The following is an 18,931-nucleotide window of genomic DNA, read 5'->3' on the forward strand; positions in this document are numbered from 1 at the left end:
AAAGCCAATGTAAGATTCTGGTGGAAGTTTGGGCAGAGCTAGTGCTTTGGTGAGGGTATAGATTGGGAATCAGGAGATCTGGGTTCAGTTTCCACGGACTTCACACATGATCTTAAGCAAATCACTTACTCTTTCCCTACCTCCGTTCCTCATCTGTACAATGGAGATAATAATACTTTCTCCTTTCCTTTCTCTGTCTTGGTTGTCTTTTTTTAAAAACATTCCCTTGCTCAAAAATAATTTATGGGTTTGATGCAGAAATTATTGGGTAAGGTTCTCTGATCTGTGTCATACAGGATGTCAGACTTGATCTTAATGGTTCCTTCTGGCCTTAAAATCTATGAATCTTGTCTATTTACATTGTGAGGTCTTTAGGGCATAGATTGCATCTTACTATGTGTTTGTACAGTGTGACAGATGTGAGTCCTGGGAAGTGTAAGGAGTTCAGAAGACTATATTGAAATGTGTCAGAGAGGCATGGAGTTTCGGGACAATAAGTGTTAAGTCGGGGGAATCCCTGAGGAACAGTTAATTCAAATTCCATAACTGTGATTATACAAAAGCACAGCCTCTTTTGTATCTAGGGCTTGAGGAGAGCGCCATCAACTGGAGCGATTGATTATCTGGCCCTGGAGACTGGAGATAAAAGGCCCAAACTGTATTAAGAAACAGCTGAACTGTCCAGTCAGGGTTCTGTTTCCTGATCTAAAAACTGACATGAACTTGTAACCAAGTGGGCAAACCCAGCTGTGGGATTGGAAAGAGTGACACCTACCACCTCTCAGTTGAAGCTGAGGTGGGCTCTGGTAAGCTTTTAGCATGCGTGTAGGCTCTTTTATTGTTTTTAATATGTTTTCTCTGTGATGCTTTTACCTTAAGACTCAATGTGCTTGCTAAGAACAAGCTGTGTGGTAACTTTTAACTGCTGCAATACACTGGTCAGAGCCCTCAGAGAGAAAGCAAGGCACTGTTGGCCTTCAATCGGACTGGCTTGCTGGGGATATCACAGTGCTAGGCAGCCTTAAAACCTGTCAGGAGGGAGAAAGACGTGGGTCTCCATACAAGAGAGGTGATGGCTGAGGAGCCAGAAACCATAAGTGGATGCCCTTCAGGGACCACAGAGGAGAAATACAAGTGCAATTACCCTGAAACTGAGACATACAATTTCTAGTACAACGGGGCAGTGCCTATAGCCACTATGCAATACAAATACATAATAATCAAATGTCATAAGAGAAGGTGAATTGGGCCTTTATAATCCTTCTACAAAGATAAAAAATGTTTTTCCTGAACTTTAAGTCTTTTCTATCATCTCCAGTGCATTTGACCAAAGAAAGAGGGTAAAGGAAGTAAAATAAGATCATTATTTCGTGAGAAAGCGCTTCTTGCCTTACTTTTGGGGTCTGATCTCTTATTGAATGTCCCTTTGGAACATAGGTAGTTCTTTTTCTTTTCGGCAACAGTCAAAAAGTGAACCTGTGCAAGATACAGGTGGTATTTGTGCTGACATGATCAGTTTATTTAGCACAATACACTCCCATTAACTTTATCTGTCCTTCTGATTAAAAATTAGTTCTTCCTCTTGCCACCATCTCCCCTTTGAGAAGTGGATAATTCCTGAACGCTGTCTTTTTTTCCTAGCTGGAAGCACTTTGCAGACTATGGGAAAATAAAAGGTACAAAGGAATGAACATATGCTTGTAGTGGGTGCTGTTGATGGGATGCTATTAATTCATTGCTTGAGTACTAAATGAGCTGTAAAGGCCCAGATCAGCAGAAATACCATTCAAGCGCAGTCCCAGTGGCACACTGAAAAAATAACAGCAACATGAGAAACACACTGAGATCCATAGTCTGGCTTTGGAAGTGAACGTGCAGCCCTGTATTGGCTTTAGTGGGAGACATATGTGCACATTCAGAGCCAGTGTATAACCCTGTCAGTTTAGTATTTCTCTGAAGAAACTATAAAAGCAATTCTTAGCTTGGCCCACTGTAGTTTGTGGGGGATTCATAAAGGGCTGGTGTTAATGGCCTGAAATAAGGTCCAGGGCAGCAGCTGGACTTTTCTAAGCTAGTCTTTATCCTTTAGAAAGTGCCTTGGGCTACAACGATGATGGTTTCTCCAGTTAACGGCTGTGGCATGTACCAGCTATGTTTATAAGAAGTGCACCATGTGTGTAGCTGAACATGCCATACCTGGCCCATCCTGATACTCGCTTGTTTCCTATTTTAATAAATATCACTGTCGTACAACACTGAGGGAGGGCCTGGAGTGGGTCCAGGAGTGAAGGGATGCTCCTATCCTTTTTATTGCCATGTTTATACTTCATACATAGGGCTTGCCGAGGGGCCGAGGGAGTAGCTGTGCTCTAGGGACGACAGCTTTCTCAACTGAAATGTATTTCAATTGTTACCTTTTAATGACTGGTGATGATTGGTCATTCATTATGATGATGCTTGATTCACAGTTTGGTGTCTCAGGCCAGCAGGGGTTAGGAGCACTGGGTGGAGAATGTACCTTTTGGCCCAGACAACATTATCGGGACAAAGCTTCTAAGCAGCCAGAAAGGGATGACCCAGAGATTAGGGCACTAGCCTGGGATGTGGGAGACCTATGTTCACTTCCTTGCTCTGCCACTGGTTTCCTGTGTGACCTTGGGCAGGTCACTTAGCCTCTCTGTGCCTCAGTTCCCCGTCTGTAAAACAGGGATAATAGCAGTTCCCTGCCTCACAGGGGAGTTGTGAGGATAAACACATTAAAGATTGTGAGGTGCTCAGATACTACAGTGATGGGGCCCATATAAATATGTAAAGAAAGACAGATAGCTAGGCTAAGAACCCTTAATGAGAACCCCCAATAGAAGCCTCATCCATACTGCCTCTAGTAGAAAATTCCTCTTCCTAGTCACTATGGTCCCCACTGCTGTGTGGCACTGAAGAGAACAGAATGTAGTGATCACACAGAAACTGGGCAAAGGAAGAGTGTCATGGGCTGCACTTTATGCCCCCAATGCAGACTTGCAGGTGGCCCTCTGAACCACTCCCATCTGAAAATCCCGTCATGCATTCTGCTCCTGCAACCATATTGTACACACACAATTATCTGGTTTCAGAGTAGCAGCCGTGTTAGTCTGTATCCGCAAAAAGAACAGGAGTACTTGTGGCACCTTAGAGACTAACAAATTTATTTGAGCATAAGCTCTCATGGACTACAGCCCACTTCTTCGGATGCATAGAATGGAACCTATATTGAGGAGATATATATACACATACAGAGAGCATGAACAGGTGGGAGTTGTCTTACCAACTCTGAGAGGCCAATTAAGTAAGAGAAAAAACGTTTGAAGTGATAATCAAGATAGCCCAGTACAGACAGTTTGATAAGAAGTGTGAGAATACTTACATGGGGAGATAGATTCAATGTATTGAATACATTGAATCTATCTCCCCATGTAAGTATTCTCACACTTCTTATCAAATACATTGAATCTATCTTGATTATCACTTCAAAAGTTTTTTCTCATACTTAATTGGCCTCTCAGAGTTGGTAAGAAAACTCCCACCTTTTCATGCTCTCTGTATGTGTATAGATATCTCCTCAATTTATGTTCCATTCTATATGCATCCGAAGAAGTGGGCTGTAGCCCACGAAAGCTTATGCTCTAATAAATTTGTTAGTCTCTAAGGTGCCACAAGTACTCCTGTTCTTTTTACACAATTATCTGCACTCCCAACATGCATCTTTTTCACGCTTATTTTTGACCGTAATTTCTTGTCAGCCAATTTATCTATAATGCAAATTTGTAAACTACACAAGACTCTCAGCTTTTCTGAGACCAGAAAGTAAAGGACGCAAACTAACATTGTTACGTGTGTCCTCAACCTGTTTGTCAAATTGAAAAGTGACTTTCTGTTGTATCTGCAAGTTCTCAGCTCCCTTGGTTAATGAAGGGGGGGAATTCTCTGCAGATATAGAAATAGCATTTTTGGGGGTTTTTTTAATCTACATTTCAGCTTCTTGCTGATCATCCTCCCTGAAGGAATGATTCGCATAGCAAGCCCTTCCTATTTTTAAGGGCAATGCAGGTCTCACAAGTGGCTTGTGGGGGAACATTTCTGTGGGCTGTGGCAGAGCACTATTTTAGTAGCTATAAATAAGCAATAAATTGCGGGCAGCAAAGGGCTTCTGTCTACAAGGGATGGAACTTTAAAACAAATATCCTCCAAGTAACAGAATGTGAGGCATACTGCTCCTCCTGGTGTGTTGATTGGTTTGCCTTTTGTCATATCAAATAGCAGCAGAGCAAGAAAAGGATTAGGACCATTCTGAATTAGGGATGAATGAATCTGCTTGGATCATGTCTGAGTGGACCTGAACTTTGCCCATCCATCAAAATGAAACATTTTCAGCCTGACCGGAAATAGCCTGTTCTCATGAGATTTTCAGCCCAATCCTTCAGGATCAAAGAAATTCAGGTACACAGCTAGAGCCTGATACCTATTAATAGTATTAATTATTTGTATTATCGTAGCACCTACGAACCCAGGACCCCATTGTGCTAGATGCTGTACAAACACAGCCCCTGCCCTGAAGAGCTTTACAATCTAAGACACAAAGTCCTACTGAAGTCTCCACTGGGTTTTCAGTCTGGCCCCTGGACCTTTGAGTGCTTGTTCCAGCTGAACCACACCTCTGATCCTAGCGAGTTCTGCTGATCACCGAGGCCTGGTCTATACTAGGAAATTAGGTCAGTATAACTACGTTGCTCAGGGGTGTGAAAAATCCACACCCCATAGCAACTCAATTGAACCAACCTAACCCTTGGTGTAGACAGTGTGAGGTCGATGGGAGAATTCTCCTGTCGACCCAGCTACTGCCTTTCAGGGAGGTGGATTACCTACACCGATGGGAGAAGCCGTCTCGTCAGCGTAGTTAGCGTCTTCACTGAAGCACTACCGTGGCGCCACTGCAGCATTTTATAAGCGTAGACAAGCCCTGATTAACACAGGCAAGCCCGCCATGTCATGCCACCATATGAACAATGGTTCTAGAACTGTAACCACAGCCCCACGTGCTCTATGGCAACCCTGAAATAATTCTGTGGCAAGGCCCCTGGATTCTGCAGCACTGTGGTCCCACAGACGGGAGATTCTGTCTGATAAATGGAAAAAAATGGAGGCTTTTATTGAATTAAATACAAATGTGAATAACAGAATTGGCACCGTGTTCCTTTTGCTATTTCATGTGATATTAAATTCCGTTTACGTGAGCTTTCCCTATAATTTTAATATTCAGTGTGTTGTACTGAAACCGCACAGCTGTGCTGTATGTGAAGGGGGAACGCTGGAGGTTTTGGCAGATAGATGTTAGACAGGTAGGGCTTTTGGCACCCGAGAAAATATGGGAAGCAGTTTGGATAAGCACGGATATGTCTTTCAGGGATTTTACACATTAATTTGTTTTCAAGGAAATACTCTCTTCACAGGCAGTGCTCAGTATATACTTTAAAAATAAATTGGCCCAATATAAAAATACAACAGCAGGTTTGATAGATCGATAGATACTTCTATAAACAGTTACTTCAACACTGTATTGAGTCCTTAGGCTTTTGTTTTTTTCATGTTGGAAAATTGTTTTTAGAGTGAGAGAGATACAGCACAAGGGGCAGAGTACTCTTTATACCTTCTCCGTGTGTCTAAAGAGGATTTTGAATCTGTACAGAAAGCGATACTCAAAAAATGTAACTGCCGCCACACCAAATGCAAGTATGGCTGTTCTGAATGTGTAATTAGCAGACGCACTAGCTAAATGGCTATATCTATCATTCTAGATTTACTTCCGTAATGCATTAGGTTCAAATTCTGCAGCTCTGTGGATGACTCATCTTTTTTAAAGATTAAAATGACCAAGAGTTGGTTTTTTTTTAATTTGTTGAATTTATTTGAACATGTGACTGCACCTTTAATTCCAGAAATATGGGACTAAAATGGCTTTGCAGCCAGGAATGGATTAAACCCAAATGAGGCCTGGATCAACTCAAATAGCCTGGCCTAAAACATCCTTGCAAAAATATAAAGAAGGTTCCTGTGGCTCTTTCTGTCTACCTCTCCCTACATTGTGTGGGACCAAGGGAGTTCTTCCTCTCCATCCATGGCCTGGGAAAGAAAAAAAGTCCAACAGCCCCTACAACTCTGTGATCCTGATCCTTTGGTCCACGTGGCATGGAACCCAGGGTGAGGGAAGGAAAAGAGGATATTCACCACCATAGCGCCCCCTGATACCCAGGGCAGATGGAGCTAGTTTGGTTTCTGGTGTAAATTAAAGCAGCCTTTGGGTTACCCAACTGTATTCTGGCTTGCTGCAATCTCTGGGGACCATTAGATCAGATGGGAATTGTTGAAATGTAGCATACTCTGACATACGTAGGATGACTATGCCACTCTGCACCAGCCGGAGATCTTCTGTGCTGCGCTGTATTGGCAGCTTTAAGGTTTCTTTTGTGGCCCCAGGGCAGAGCAAAACAATCTCATCAGAGGCCACAGTCTGTCCCTGGGTCTTTTGGGCTGAGAACCAATGATGAAAAGTCTCTGAGACACACAGATCAGACAGAGCAGGGAGCATGAGTGGCAGCAGATCCTGTGGTCTACTGAAAGCAGAAGATGGCAACAATTTCGGAGCAGGAGGCTCTGTCAAAACATGGGGCCCACATCATGTGATAAGCTGGCCCTAGCCTGAATCCACCAAAGTAACTGCACTGTTCCATTTTGGTGTTGCCACATCTGCTATTATTTACCGCAGATGTCATGTATTCTATGAATATCAACTATCAGCATCTTGTTTTAAAACATAAACAGAACATAAGGTGGAAAGTCTTTAGAGGGATTTATTTTTCATAAAAATATTTTTGCTGGCAAACTTCAATTCTTGCTTTTCATAGAAAGGGTTACATTCATCCTTGGTGGATCCCCATTGATTTCAATGGGCTTGCACCAGGCATGAATTTGGCCCCTGGCTTTTAGCTGATCCTGCCTATCTAATACATTTGGTACATCCCAGCTGTGGTGAATATCATTGTTACAATCACCTTCTTAAGAACATGCATCCTGTTAAACAATGCAAAATGCATGCTCGCAAGATCAGCCTTTAGGACTGCAGAAGGTGTGTGCAGCTGTTTTCAGCTGTCTGCAACAATATGGGCCGGCAGTGTGCTCTACCATCACGTTTTTTTCTGGACCAACCCTATTAGCTGCATCAGCAAAGTAGGACTGATGCTTGGAAAAGTATCACTGCAAATATTAACAGTGCAGTCATTGAGAATACAGCACACACAGTCTGCAAATACTTCTGTTGCATTTGTCACATCCAGGCTGCACAGCAAGTAAAGGAAAAGGCAGATGAATGTTGCCAATTTTTTTTTTCTTTTTTTTTCTTTTTGCCTATGCAAGCTCCACATTTATGCAATTCTCAGAAAAGGGTGAAGGATTGTGTTCTTGACCAAGGTCCATGCCCTGCCCTCGATCTGCACTGATATATATGAGAGAGCCATGCACGCCAGGACACAATGCCTGCGTATGCATGTAGAGCCCCTCAAAGTTTTGGGCTGTTTGAAACTGAGATTCTCCTTTGGAACCATCTCTACTGTCCCTGGAATGAAACAATAAAAATAAGCTCCAGTGTGCCATGATGTCTCTAAAGAGAGAGACAACCACATTCCAGTTCCCTTGCAGTGTTATTTTATTACTACTGGCCATGCTCGAATTGTAAAAATAGTTTGTGCCCTTCTAGTTACTATTTCAGCTTATCTAGCATTGTTACTTCCAACGCTCTCCTAACAAATGCTTGCCACTTGTGTTCCTTCCCCCCCGGTGAAGATCAATTCCTGTATCTCCTTTGTTCAAACCCATCCATGCAGTTTTTGCTGCATTTAGATGTTTTCCTTCAAGGTGGGAGGGGGGACATTTGAATTCTGCAAGCCCTACTTTAGTGAACTGATTTGCATGCCTGTACTGAGCATTCCAGCGGTAGCCTTTGGATCTGAATGTGATCATTCATTGTATCAGCATGAGTCACAATTAAAATCCTGCGTGTTCTTGTGGATGTACCATGCAGTTCCATGGGAATTCCATCATTGCTTATCATTAGTCAATCTCCAACTATTATGAAAGCTGCTGAATTGTGTTATGATGAACTGGATGTATGGCTGTACACTAATATTGATGGCACAACATCCACAGGAATATCAGAGCCAGTAGAATAATGTTTGTGGAATTACTTATTTGTCCAATTTCATGGTATTTTTCAAACAAATTACAGTGGACCCTCGCTAGAACGTGTGTCTATATAGCGCGAATTCAAATTTTGTGAAATTCTTCAAATAAAATCAGCACAATTAATTTCATCTAAAGCCAAATTCTGCTTTCAGTTGCATAAATGTAAATCTGGAATATCTCCATTTATTTCAATGGAACTAGTTTGGATTTATGCTAGTGTAAATCACTGCAGAATCTGGCCCAATGAAATAAATTGTAATCAGTGCCTGAATCAGGGTTTTCAAGCTATGTGCAGGAAATGTAACATGTTATATTGTATTATATATACATTAGTTTATTCTGCTGCTGAAAGCAATGCATTCATTATATATCGAAATATATTTATACTGTAGTCGGAGGAGAAGCAAGAGCTATTGTTAAGGTTCCATAAGCATTTCCATTCTAACGCTCTGTATTTAGTGGTGCAATAACTTAATGAAAGCTTGATCCTCGGGGGGCTTGGATTCAAAAGGCAGGTGAATTTTTTTCAAAAGTTTGAGTGAAAACTGTACAGCCAGTTTTGAAAATAAGAAAAATAAATTTAAAAAACACAGACTTTTTATCTTGTAAAAAAAAAAAAATCTTCTTCAAACATTTTTTGAATATGTCTAGTGCTGAAATGTCTGGGGGAAGAAAGCTGAGATTTGACAGCAAGCTAGTCCTTAGAAAGTAAAAATACCTTTGTGTGTTCTAGTGAAAACTGGTTTTGACTTGCCTTTGATTTTGGGGTGGGGAGTTCTTGCAAGCACAGTGCAAAAGATCTGTGTTTTTTAGTCCTTTTTTATAAAAAAAATATGGGTGAAATGCTGGCCCCATTGAAATGAATGGCAAAACTATTGACTTCAAGAGGGAGGTATTTCACCTGCAAAATAAAAGTTGGTTGCACTGACCATGCACAGGCTACGCAGTAAGGCACAGACGGAATGAGGAAGGGCTCCAGAGGAACTCTACCTCATCTAGGCCCGTATCCTACTCTAGAGCTGGTTGACATTTTTCACTGAAATGTTTTTGATGGAAATAGGCAAAAAAATTAACGTGGGGGGGGGCATTATTTTGGGAGAGGGAGGCTGACAAAAAACTAGAAACCAAAACTGGGTGTGGGGTTGAGGTTCAGGTTTTTGTCAAGAAACAGAAAAACGTCCATAGGTTATTTTAAAAAAGAAGGGGTTTTTTTACATTTCTTGCAAAAAATGATCGGTATTTTTTGGACCAACTCTATCCTGGACTATTGCAGTCAATGAGACTTTGTCATTGTCATTCATTCCAATGGGGGCAGAATCCAGCTCTAAATTCACATCAGCTCATGCCCCCGAAGTGCAAAGAACATAGTGTTTTCAGTTAACTTTAATTCTTTAGCCATCAAGCACTAAAATTTTTCTGCAACTTTGAAAACCTGATGTTCCTTGGTGCTGATTCAGTGGGGTACTTAAGGATGTGCCTAACTTTAAGCAATGAATATTCCCATTGAATTCAATGGGCATGAGATTAATCCCTCAAGCAATTAGAAATTTATATTTTGCGAGTTGTGCCTGAAACTAATTGCAAGCCCAAGACTGAACCCATAAAATTAGAAGCTCAAGAGGAGCCTCTTTTCAAAATCAGGATCTACATGATCTATATTTAGCATGGTATTAAACATATTTGTATTACTTTCGGAATGTGCATTTGCTCTGGGATTAAATGTTGATAGTATTCCAATCATTCTCGGTAACTACATTTTAATATTAATGAATAATAATATACAGTCCAGTAATTTCAGTGAATGGTTGTATCAAGATATCAGCTAAGAAAAACTATTTTATTTCTTTTAAGGAAAGGTAATATAGAAGAAGTATTTTCATCAGTTTTCTTACATAAGCTCCAATGGACTGTAGTGAATACACCCAAATGACCGAGTTGAGGACTGATTGCCTGCACATGCCATTTTAGATTATTATTCACCTGGAGCTATTTTAAAATTGTGACATCTGGGGAAAATATTAAAAATAGTGACAACTAGTGTGTGTGCCAGGCCATAAATCAGTCTACTGAATGCTTGAGGGGGTGTGGTCTATGCACACACAAGTCTTGTTAATGTTTGCTGGAGTTACACCCAAACACTGGAAGGAGAAACAGACTCTTATGCACTGCAGGATTTTTACTTTCAGATTTTGGAAGCTGAAAAGTAAAACAAAACTGAAGCCTGAAATAGGGTTGCCAGGTGTTCGGTTTTCGACCAGAATGCCCAGTCTAAAAGGGACCCTGGCGGCCAGTGCTGACTGGGCCGGTAAAAGTCCGGTCAGCAGCGCAGCAGGGCTAAGGCAGGCTCCCTGCCTACCTTGGCTCCGCGCAGCTCACAGAAGCAGTGGCATGTCTGCCCTCTGGCTCCTATGCGTAGGGGCAGTCAGGGGGCTACGCACGCTGCCCCTGCCCCAAGCGCCAGCTCTGCAGCTCCCATTGGGTGGGAACCACGGCCACTGGGAGCTTTGGGGGCGGCGCCCGCAGACAGGGCAGAGCACAAAGCCCCCTGGACCACACCTCTGCCTAGGAGCCAGAGTAGGGACATGCCGCTGCTTCCGGGAGCTGCTTGAGGTAAGTGCTGCCCGAAGCCTACACCTCTGAGGCCCTCCCGTGCCCCAACCCCCTTCACCAGCCCTGTTCCCCCTCCTGCCCTCTGAATCCCTCATCCCTAGACCGGAGCCCCCTCCTGCACCCGAAACCCCTCATCCCCAGCCCCAGCCCAGAGCCCGCACCCACAGCCAGAGCCCTCACACCTCCCGTGCCCCAACCCCCTTCCCCAGCCCTGATCCCCCTCACGGACCCTGAACCCCTCAGTCCCAGCCCAGAGCACTCTCCTGCACTCCAAAGCTCTCATCCCCAGCTCTACCCCAGAGCCCACACCCCCAGCCAGAGCCTCCACCCCCTCCGCACCCCACCCCCTGCCCCAGCCCTGATCCCCCTCCCTCCCTCCAAACCCCTTGGTCCCAGCCCGGAGCCCCCTCCTGCACCCGAAACCCCTCATCCCCAGCCCCAGCCCAGAGCCCGCACCCACAGCCAGAGCCCTCACACCTCCCGTGCCCCAACCCCCTTCCCCAGCCCTGATCCCCCTCACGGACCCTGAACCCCTCAGTCCCAGCCCAGAGCACTCTCCTGCACCCCAAATCCCTCATTCTCGGCCCCACACCAGAGCCCGCATCCCCAGCCAGAGCGCTCACACCCCTGCCCCAGCCCAGAGTCCCCTCCTGCACTCTGAATCCCTCAGCCCCAGCCCCTCCTGCACCCCAAATCCCTCATTCCCAGCCCCACCCCAGAGGCCACACACCCCCAACCAGAGCCCTCACCCCCCCCCCCCCACACACACACACACCAAACCCCTGCCACAGCCCGGTGAAAATGAGCGAGTGAATGAGGGTGGGGAGAGTGAGTGACTGGTGGGGGGGACGGAGTGAGCAGGGGCGTGGTCTTGGAGAAGAGGCGGGGCAGGGGCAGGACCTCGGAGGAGGGGCGAGGCACGGGTGTTTGGTTTTGTCCGAGTAGTAAGCTGGCAACCCTGGACTGAAATGAGGTGTATTATATGGGTACCTAGTCAGAAGAACCAAAGCAAGAATAGTGAACAGTATTACTTTGCTTAATATAACATACATTAATGGAATATGAAGGAATAGTTTGTGCATGAGCACTGAGCTTTCATTAATTAATTAAGCACTCATTTTTCTTGTTTTAGAGAATGGATGCATGCAGAGTTCTTTGCAATGTGATTTTGCTGATTAATTCTCCACTGGTTGAATTAACAGGCACAAAACGAACTACAAATCCAAGCCCCCCCAAATTTTGGTGCAGTTCCAACCGAGATTCAGACTCTGCAGTTGGCTCTTATGGTCCTGGAGCTTTAAAATTTAAAACAGTCCGGTCCTGCCCTGTAGGGGAAGTTCCACTGAATGGCACTGTGTTCCTGGAATCAATTAATTCTTCATAGGACCTCATAGACTTTATCTCTACAATGGGCGCAAACCAAACAGACCCAAACACTAGAGAAATTTAGACCTAGATCCAAACATGTTGGGTGGCCACATGTCTGTAATGTATCCGAGGGGTAGCCGTGTTAGTCTGGATCTGTAAAAAGCAACAGAGAGTCCTGAGGCATATTTAAGACTAACAGATGTATTGGAGCATAAGCTTTCGTGGGTGAATACCCATTTCGTCAGACGCATGTCTGTAGTGGTTTCAGACCAAAACCCCAGATGTGAACCCTGCAGCAGTCTGGATCTCTAGTTATAACAAAACATTTTAATCTCTGATTCTGTGTACTGCGTCATCTTCTGATATACAAGCAACTTGTCCGGTGAAATATTAAAGGGACTGAAAAATCACGATATTGCAAATGTGTTTGCTAAGCAAACAACAAACCTACATTAACTTGTAATTCAGTGCAATGGACCACATCCTGCTCCCAATGAAGTCAGTGGGAGTTTGGGAGTAGGATTGCACCCTATATATGGAAAAATGTCATCATAAGGCTAAATATAGCCTGCCCTGATGAAAACCATGATATAGCCTGCACTGATCAAAGCCATGCAGCACCAAAACTAGAGTTACTGGGAAAATGGACAGCCCCTTTGCAGCATGGGGGTTCCATTCAGAATGGGAAATGCAGATTGGCTCATCCACTGGATTAATCCTTCCTCCACCACTAACTACCATAAAGCACTGCTTGACCTAACTTTCGTTATAGTATCCAAGAAATCAGAATATTTGCTCTCGGCACACTGAAATTGGTGATAATTTATACCAGAGGGAAAACACCCTGTATATGAGTAACTAAACACCACAAACAAAATCAATCCAGTGTCCAATTGAGCAGGAGGAAAATATACAAAGAACTGTTCCTTGAAGAGAACTGTTCTGTATTCCTGAAGACTCGACCAATTCAAATAAAAAACAGGAGAAAAGGATGGAAATGGCAGTAATAATAATCATGCTGCAATCCTTTATAGTAAGTTCAGAAGCAATGCTGCAACATTTTGAACTAACGACAGCTCTGAGTGAGCACTTTCCAGCAGCCTGCTTTCTGGAATCAATCTGGAGCTCCAACATTCCCCACTCTGGCCAAGCTCGAAAGATATAGGGTAGAACCACAGTGAGGCTTTACAAACCAACACATGGGAATGGCTAGACAAAGAAAAGGGAGATGCATCAATTACTTATTTCTCTGTAAGGCAAATCCTGTAGTCTTTACATAGCCAAAATTCCCACTGAAGTCAAAGGGTCTGCAGGAGTCGGCCCTCATAAATCATCACTTTCACCATCAGCAAGCAACGGAAAAACATACTTGCTGGTTTGCGTTTCCTTTGCTTTTCCTTCACTCATGGACACAGAGCCAATGCTCTCAACCTGAGTTTTTCTTTGCTTGCCCTTCTGTAGGCTTTTGCACCCCCTTTAACATACGCTTTTGAATAACATGTAGGTCCCATTTATTTAACTGGAAATTGGATCGTGTATGTCTGAAAGATCTTTAAATGCTGATAGTCTGGGTCTGAGGGTCACTCACCTTCCACATCCATTGTGACAGGTTTCGAATAGGCTGCGCCCAGGCTGTTCTTGGCTACACAGCGATAATGTCCTGCATCTTCTCTTTGAACATTATGGATCCTTAGACTCCCTGATTCCAGAACAGCAATCCGAGCATTTTCCTGCCAGAGATGGGAAGGTGGGAGTTGGGAAATGGAAAAATGAATATACTTTAACTTGTTGCGTCAAACAATTAGAAACTTTTATTTACAAACGTGGAACCTCCTACAGGATTTGTTAAGTGAATTCCAAAATACCTTTTAACGGTGCTAGAAGTAAATGTTCACCTTTGAACAAGACTTATTTGTACAGACCTATGAGTTAAGGAATTTAGAGCTGGAGCCTCCAGTCCAATACGTTCCGTTCGTACTGTTCAAGCCATTCACACACCCAATTTTTTACAAATAAGTGAATAATAACTTCAAAAGCCTTGTGAATGAATATCTGCAAAGCAGATCAGTATGTTTTATTCACAATTAGATTCACAAACTCTTTTTGGGCTATATTAGTTCAGATCTACTATTAATTAAAAAAGGAGAGAGAGAAATTCAGAAAAAAAAATTCTATACCGGTGGAATTACCCCTAAACAAAAATCTTGTTTTGACATTTTCTACATGACCTCTGTGTCTCTCTAAATGCTTCTCTGATAGAATTTACAAATACTTGGACTGATTATGTCATCATATTTTTAGCATGCAAGTGATATTTTAATTTCATTCTCTACTCACCTTTAGAACAGTTTCTCCCTTGATCCAAGAGACAGAAGGTTTGGGATTCCCCATTGTAGTGCAAGGAAGAACAGCCTTTAATCCTTCTATTATTTTTACATTTACAGGAAGACGAGTTATTTTAGGTTCTAAAACAAAAAAAGGCCAAAATTAAATCTGAACAGCAGACAAGAGACACGGTTCAGATACATTCAATACTATTCTTTATAATCAAAAATCCCCTGTCTGCATCTCTGTACAAATAGTCTGTATTGCTGTCACCAAGGCCCAGGCCTCAAAGGTATTTAGGTGCTTAAAGTCTTGGAAGATCTGGGCCTAAATGACAGAAGAACCAAGAGAGTTCTTGATAAGCCATGTAATTCCATTGAAAGAAATAATTATAAACTATATCTACACCCTAAAATGTTAAATTCAGGTAAATGACACCAAATCATTTTCAGTAAGAGTGAAATTTGACACTGATCTGAATTAGTTGGATCTTGGGCAGAGATCCAGATAACAATCTCTCCCATGCTCAAGAATATTTGTCTTCAGGGTTTTTGCTTTGTCCATTGTAAAGAGAGCATTTACTGTGAAAGTTTGGATCTAGATTCAGACTTCCTCAGTGAGTCCAAATGCAGTTTTAGATCAGGTCCATCTGTAATCCAAGAAGAAGGGTGTGTGACAGGAGTATTAACATTGGGATAATCTGAGCAGGCCCACCGATGGGGGGGGCAAAGGGGGCAATTGCCCGCCCTCACTCCGCGCTGATCCCGGAAGCAGCTGGAACGGCCCTATAGCCCCTGGAGTGGGCAGGGGGTCTCCGTTGCGCTGCCCCCACCCTGAGCGCCGACTCCGCTGCTCCCATTGGCCAGGAACTGCAGCTAATGGGAGCTGCGGGGGCGGTGCCTGCGGACAGCAGCGTGTGGAGACCCCCTGGGCCCCCTGCCTAGGAGCCGCTGTCAGAGGGGTGTACCGGTCACTTTCGGGAGTCGCCTGAGGTAGGCACCCTGACCCCCTCCCACACCCAAACTCCCTCCCAGATCCTACACCCTGCACCCCCTCCCATACCCAAACTCCCTCCCAGAGCCCAACCCCTCACCCCCACACACACCAAAACTCCCTCCCAGAGCCCGCACCCCCTCCTGCACCCAAACTCCCTCCCTGGTTTGCATCTAACCAACATATTTTTTTCAAAACTAAAAAATAGTGACTTTGACTGAAACTCCTTTGGGCAATATTCGATACATATTTCAATGCCTCCAAACCTTGTTTGGTCGGTTTGGCTGTATTCTGCTTAGAAAAGTCACCAAATTCATCTAACTTGGGGACTGGAATAGTTCCTGGTGGTGGACATGACTAACTGTAGCAAGACTCTATGATCTCACAGCAAACACTGCCTCATGCATACAGACTCTTCCTTCCAATCTCTTTTCTCCTCTAAGCTGCCGGTTTCCCACCCCAACTCTCAAATAGACTCTTCCTCTCTACTTCCCCTTTACACTAGCTGAAGATTTGGTCCATGACTTTTTTTTTATCTGATATTGTCCCTTCAGACTAGAACATTGCAGGCACAATCTTTCCATGAGTACAATATATTTCAGGTATTTACTGTAATAAGCTGCTTCAGGTTTTTTTGTCAATGGGATGTGGCAAAATGTGAATTCACATGCCAGTATGAAGGGAAATGATAAACAAGGCCCAGCCTATTGATTAACACAAAAGTTGCTGAAATGGGGGCAGCTGCTTGGATTTCTTTGAAGTCAGTTTTTAAAAAAATCTAACCTGCCGCCGTGGGGGCTGGGGAATGGTGGGTTACACCATTCAGTGTGGAATAGGGGCACTCCTGTCCCCATCTGTAGTGGGTGGAAGGACTGTCATCACATGGCTGTTGTGTTAGGGAGATGCACCAAAGTGGTAGGGGCATCATTCCCTCCACTGGGGATGGATCTTAAGACTAATAGTCCTCTGCAAGTTCCTAGATGAGCTCCACAGTGAAAATGTCAGCCGGGGGGAACAGCCTTTTTGATCTGTGAAACAGTAGAACAGTCTTCCATGGTTGTCAGTCAGGAAAGATAAACCTACCCTACCTCACGGTTCTGAGAGTCACAGGGAACATAGCATGGAAATTTCCTTTGGTGCATGAAGCTTGAGCAGCTAATTGTTTTTCTCTCACATTTTCTGTCCAGGTACTCTAAGGATTTCTTTTATTTTCTGTCAAGAAATAGCTGGGGAACTCATTAGGGATTGGATGGTCAGAACAAAGAACATGGTCAACTCATATGCATAAGCAAAGACCCAAACGTGGTCACTTGTATGCAAGAAACACTGATTACATTTGCCAGATGTAGAAGCCCCATGCAAAACCAGAGGTGTGGTACAGATATGCAAAAATAGAAAGGGCATCATGTGTAAATTGTCTGCATTGTGCAAAGAAAAGTTTGTTTGTTTTTCAAATAGCAGCAGAATGGAGTCTTAAGTGTCTGCTAGATTAATTCAAAAGGAGAGATCAGCTTTTATCATCCACTCAGTTTAATTGCTTTGAAAGGGCTCCTCCCACTTACTCATTTTCACCTGTAAAGCCCCACAGCTTCTTGCAGGCACTCCAACTCCATTGTCAGCTGAGCAGCAGTATACTCCATCATCGCTGTCCTCTACGCTGCGAATGGTCAGAAGCTGCCCATTTTCTTGTATGCTGTATCGTGTATCAAACAGCCTGCAGGGTACAGTGACATGCTGGTAAGAGCACAAGGTGTACAGTATAAATCTGAACTCATTCTAAGGTCTTCACTACAGAGGGGGGTCGATTTAAGATACGCAAATTCAGCTACGCGAATAGCGTAGCTGAATTCGACATATCGGAGCCGACTTACCCCGCTGTGAGGACGGCGGCAAAATCGACCTCTGCGGCTCCCCGTCGACGGCGCTTACTCCTACCTCCGCTGGTGGAGTAAGAGCGTCGATTCGGGGATCGATTGTCGCGTCCTGACGAGACGCGATAATTCGATCCCCGAGAGATCGATTTCTACCCGCCGATTCAGGCGGGTAGTGTAGACCTAGCCTAAGTCATCAAACCCACTTCAAGTTTAGCTTTGTCTCGTGGGTCCTAAAATGGTGAAACTTCTAAATGTAATGATACCAATTTAGTGGCAGTTCTGAACACTCTTCTGTCTAATCTGTGGTATTTATATAACATCAATCACTGTGAAATATAGGTGTTGAGTATCTAGGACTATTATCCTGAAAAGGGATATACAAGCACAGAACCTTGCATCCACCTGAATCTCCAGTAGTCTTCACCAAACGGAGACATATTTTGAGTGCAGTTGAGGTGCATTTGACTTCGATGAGGATTTGTCTGTATAAGACCTACACCTGGTTGAAAATTTTTCATCACACCTTTTTTGGACAAACAATGTCTTTTCAAATAAATGGAAATTTTTGTGAAAAGATGTTTGTTTTTTATCAAAAATGTTCAGGTTTTGAGCAAGAAAAAGCCAAGCAACCAAACTGTTTCTGGCATCCAAAACAGTTTTTATTTTGTTTTGAACCAGAAAAAAAAAATTATGATAATTTTTCATGAGAAATTTTTTTTACCATCCATCTCTAATAAGGACTACAATACCTGAATGTGGTTATAACTTAAATGACAGCAGGATCTGGCCCACCGACCTAAGAGAAGGAAAGAAAATTCCTAAGGCCACCACAAAGCTGTGAAGATTTCCATGTTTTGGAAGGACAAAGTGGCCTGCTAGATTAAGTATTGTGTAGCAATGAAAAATTCCTAGGGGAGAGGAAGGGGCTGTTTTGTGGTTTTTCTTGCAAAACTGGAAAATATAACAAACTTTGCAGTCATTTTCATGGTGCAAGATTTCTCCGGCTTGCATCCAATATCCCATATCCATCAGTTTGAGTTTTACATCTTTCTGTGACCTTTTACAGCTGCGTTAATGAAAATAGCCTTTTGCTTCTGACAAATGTTACTGAAATGAGGAGTTCTTCTGCCAAGCAGGTCCAAACCCCCAAAGCCTTATTTGCCCTGTTTTCTTTTAGTGGTAAAACATTTTGCATCATGTCTAAATTCACCATTTATGATTCTATAGGCTCAGCTTTCCAAAGTGAAGTTAGATACCTCTAAACCAGGGATGGGCAAACTACGGCCCGTGGGCCGGATCCAGCCCCTCAGGGTTTTGGATCTGGCCTGCAGGATTCCCCACACCCCTCCTGCACCCCAACCCCTGCCCTGAGCCCCCTCGTACACCCCGCACCCCTCCTGCACCCCAATCCCCTGCCCTGAGCCCCCTGCCGCACCCCGCAACCCTCCTGCCCCGATCCCTTGCCCTGAGCCCCTTCCTGCACACCGCAC

General features: G+C 43.7%; 1 protein-coding gene across 1 annotated transcript in view; it reads right to left on the reverse strand.

The window, feature by feature from the left end:
* The window catches only part of MUSK (muscle associated receptor tyrosine kinase), an 80,465-nt gene that overhangs the window by 49,643 nt on the left and 11,891 nt on the right, over positions 1–18,931 (reverse strand). Inside the window, exons 3-5 of the mRNA XM_065406635.1 lie at positions 17,130–17,281; positions 14,587–14,714; positions 13,838–13,979 (exon numbers count right to left, since the gene is read on the reverse strand). Coding sequence (XP_065262707.1) covers positions 13,838–13,979; positions 14,587–14,714; positions 17,130–17,281 — 422 coding nt within the window. The remainder of the gene's footprint in view (positions 1–13,837; positions 13,980–14,586; positions 14,715–17,129; positions 17,282–18,931) is intronic.

Source organism: Emys orbicularis, chromosome 6 (assembly GCF_028017835.1).
Source record: "Emys orbicularis isolate rEmyOrb1 chromosome 6, rEmyOrb1.hap1, whole genome shotgun sequence".
NCBI classification, from domain to species: Eukaryota; Metazoa; Chordata; order Testudines; family Emydidae; genus Emys; species Emys orbicularis.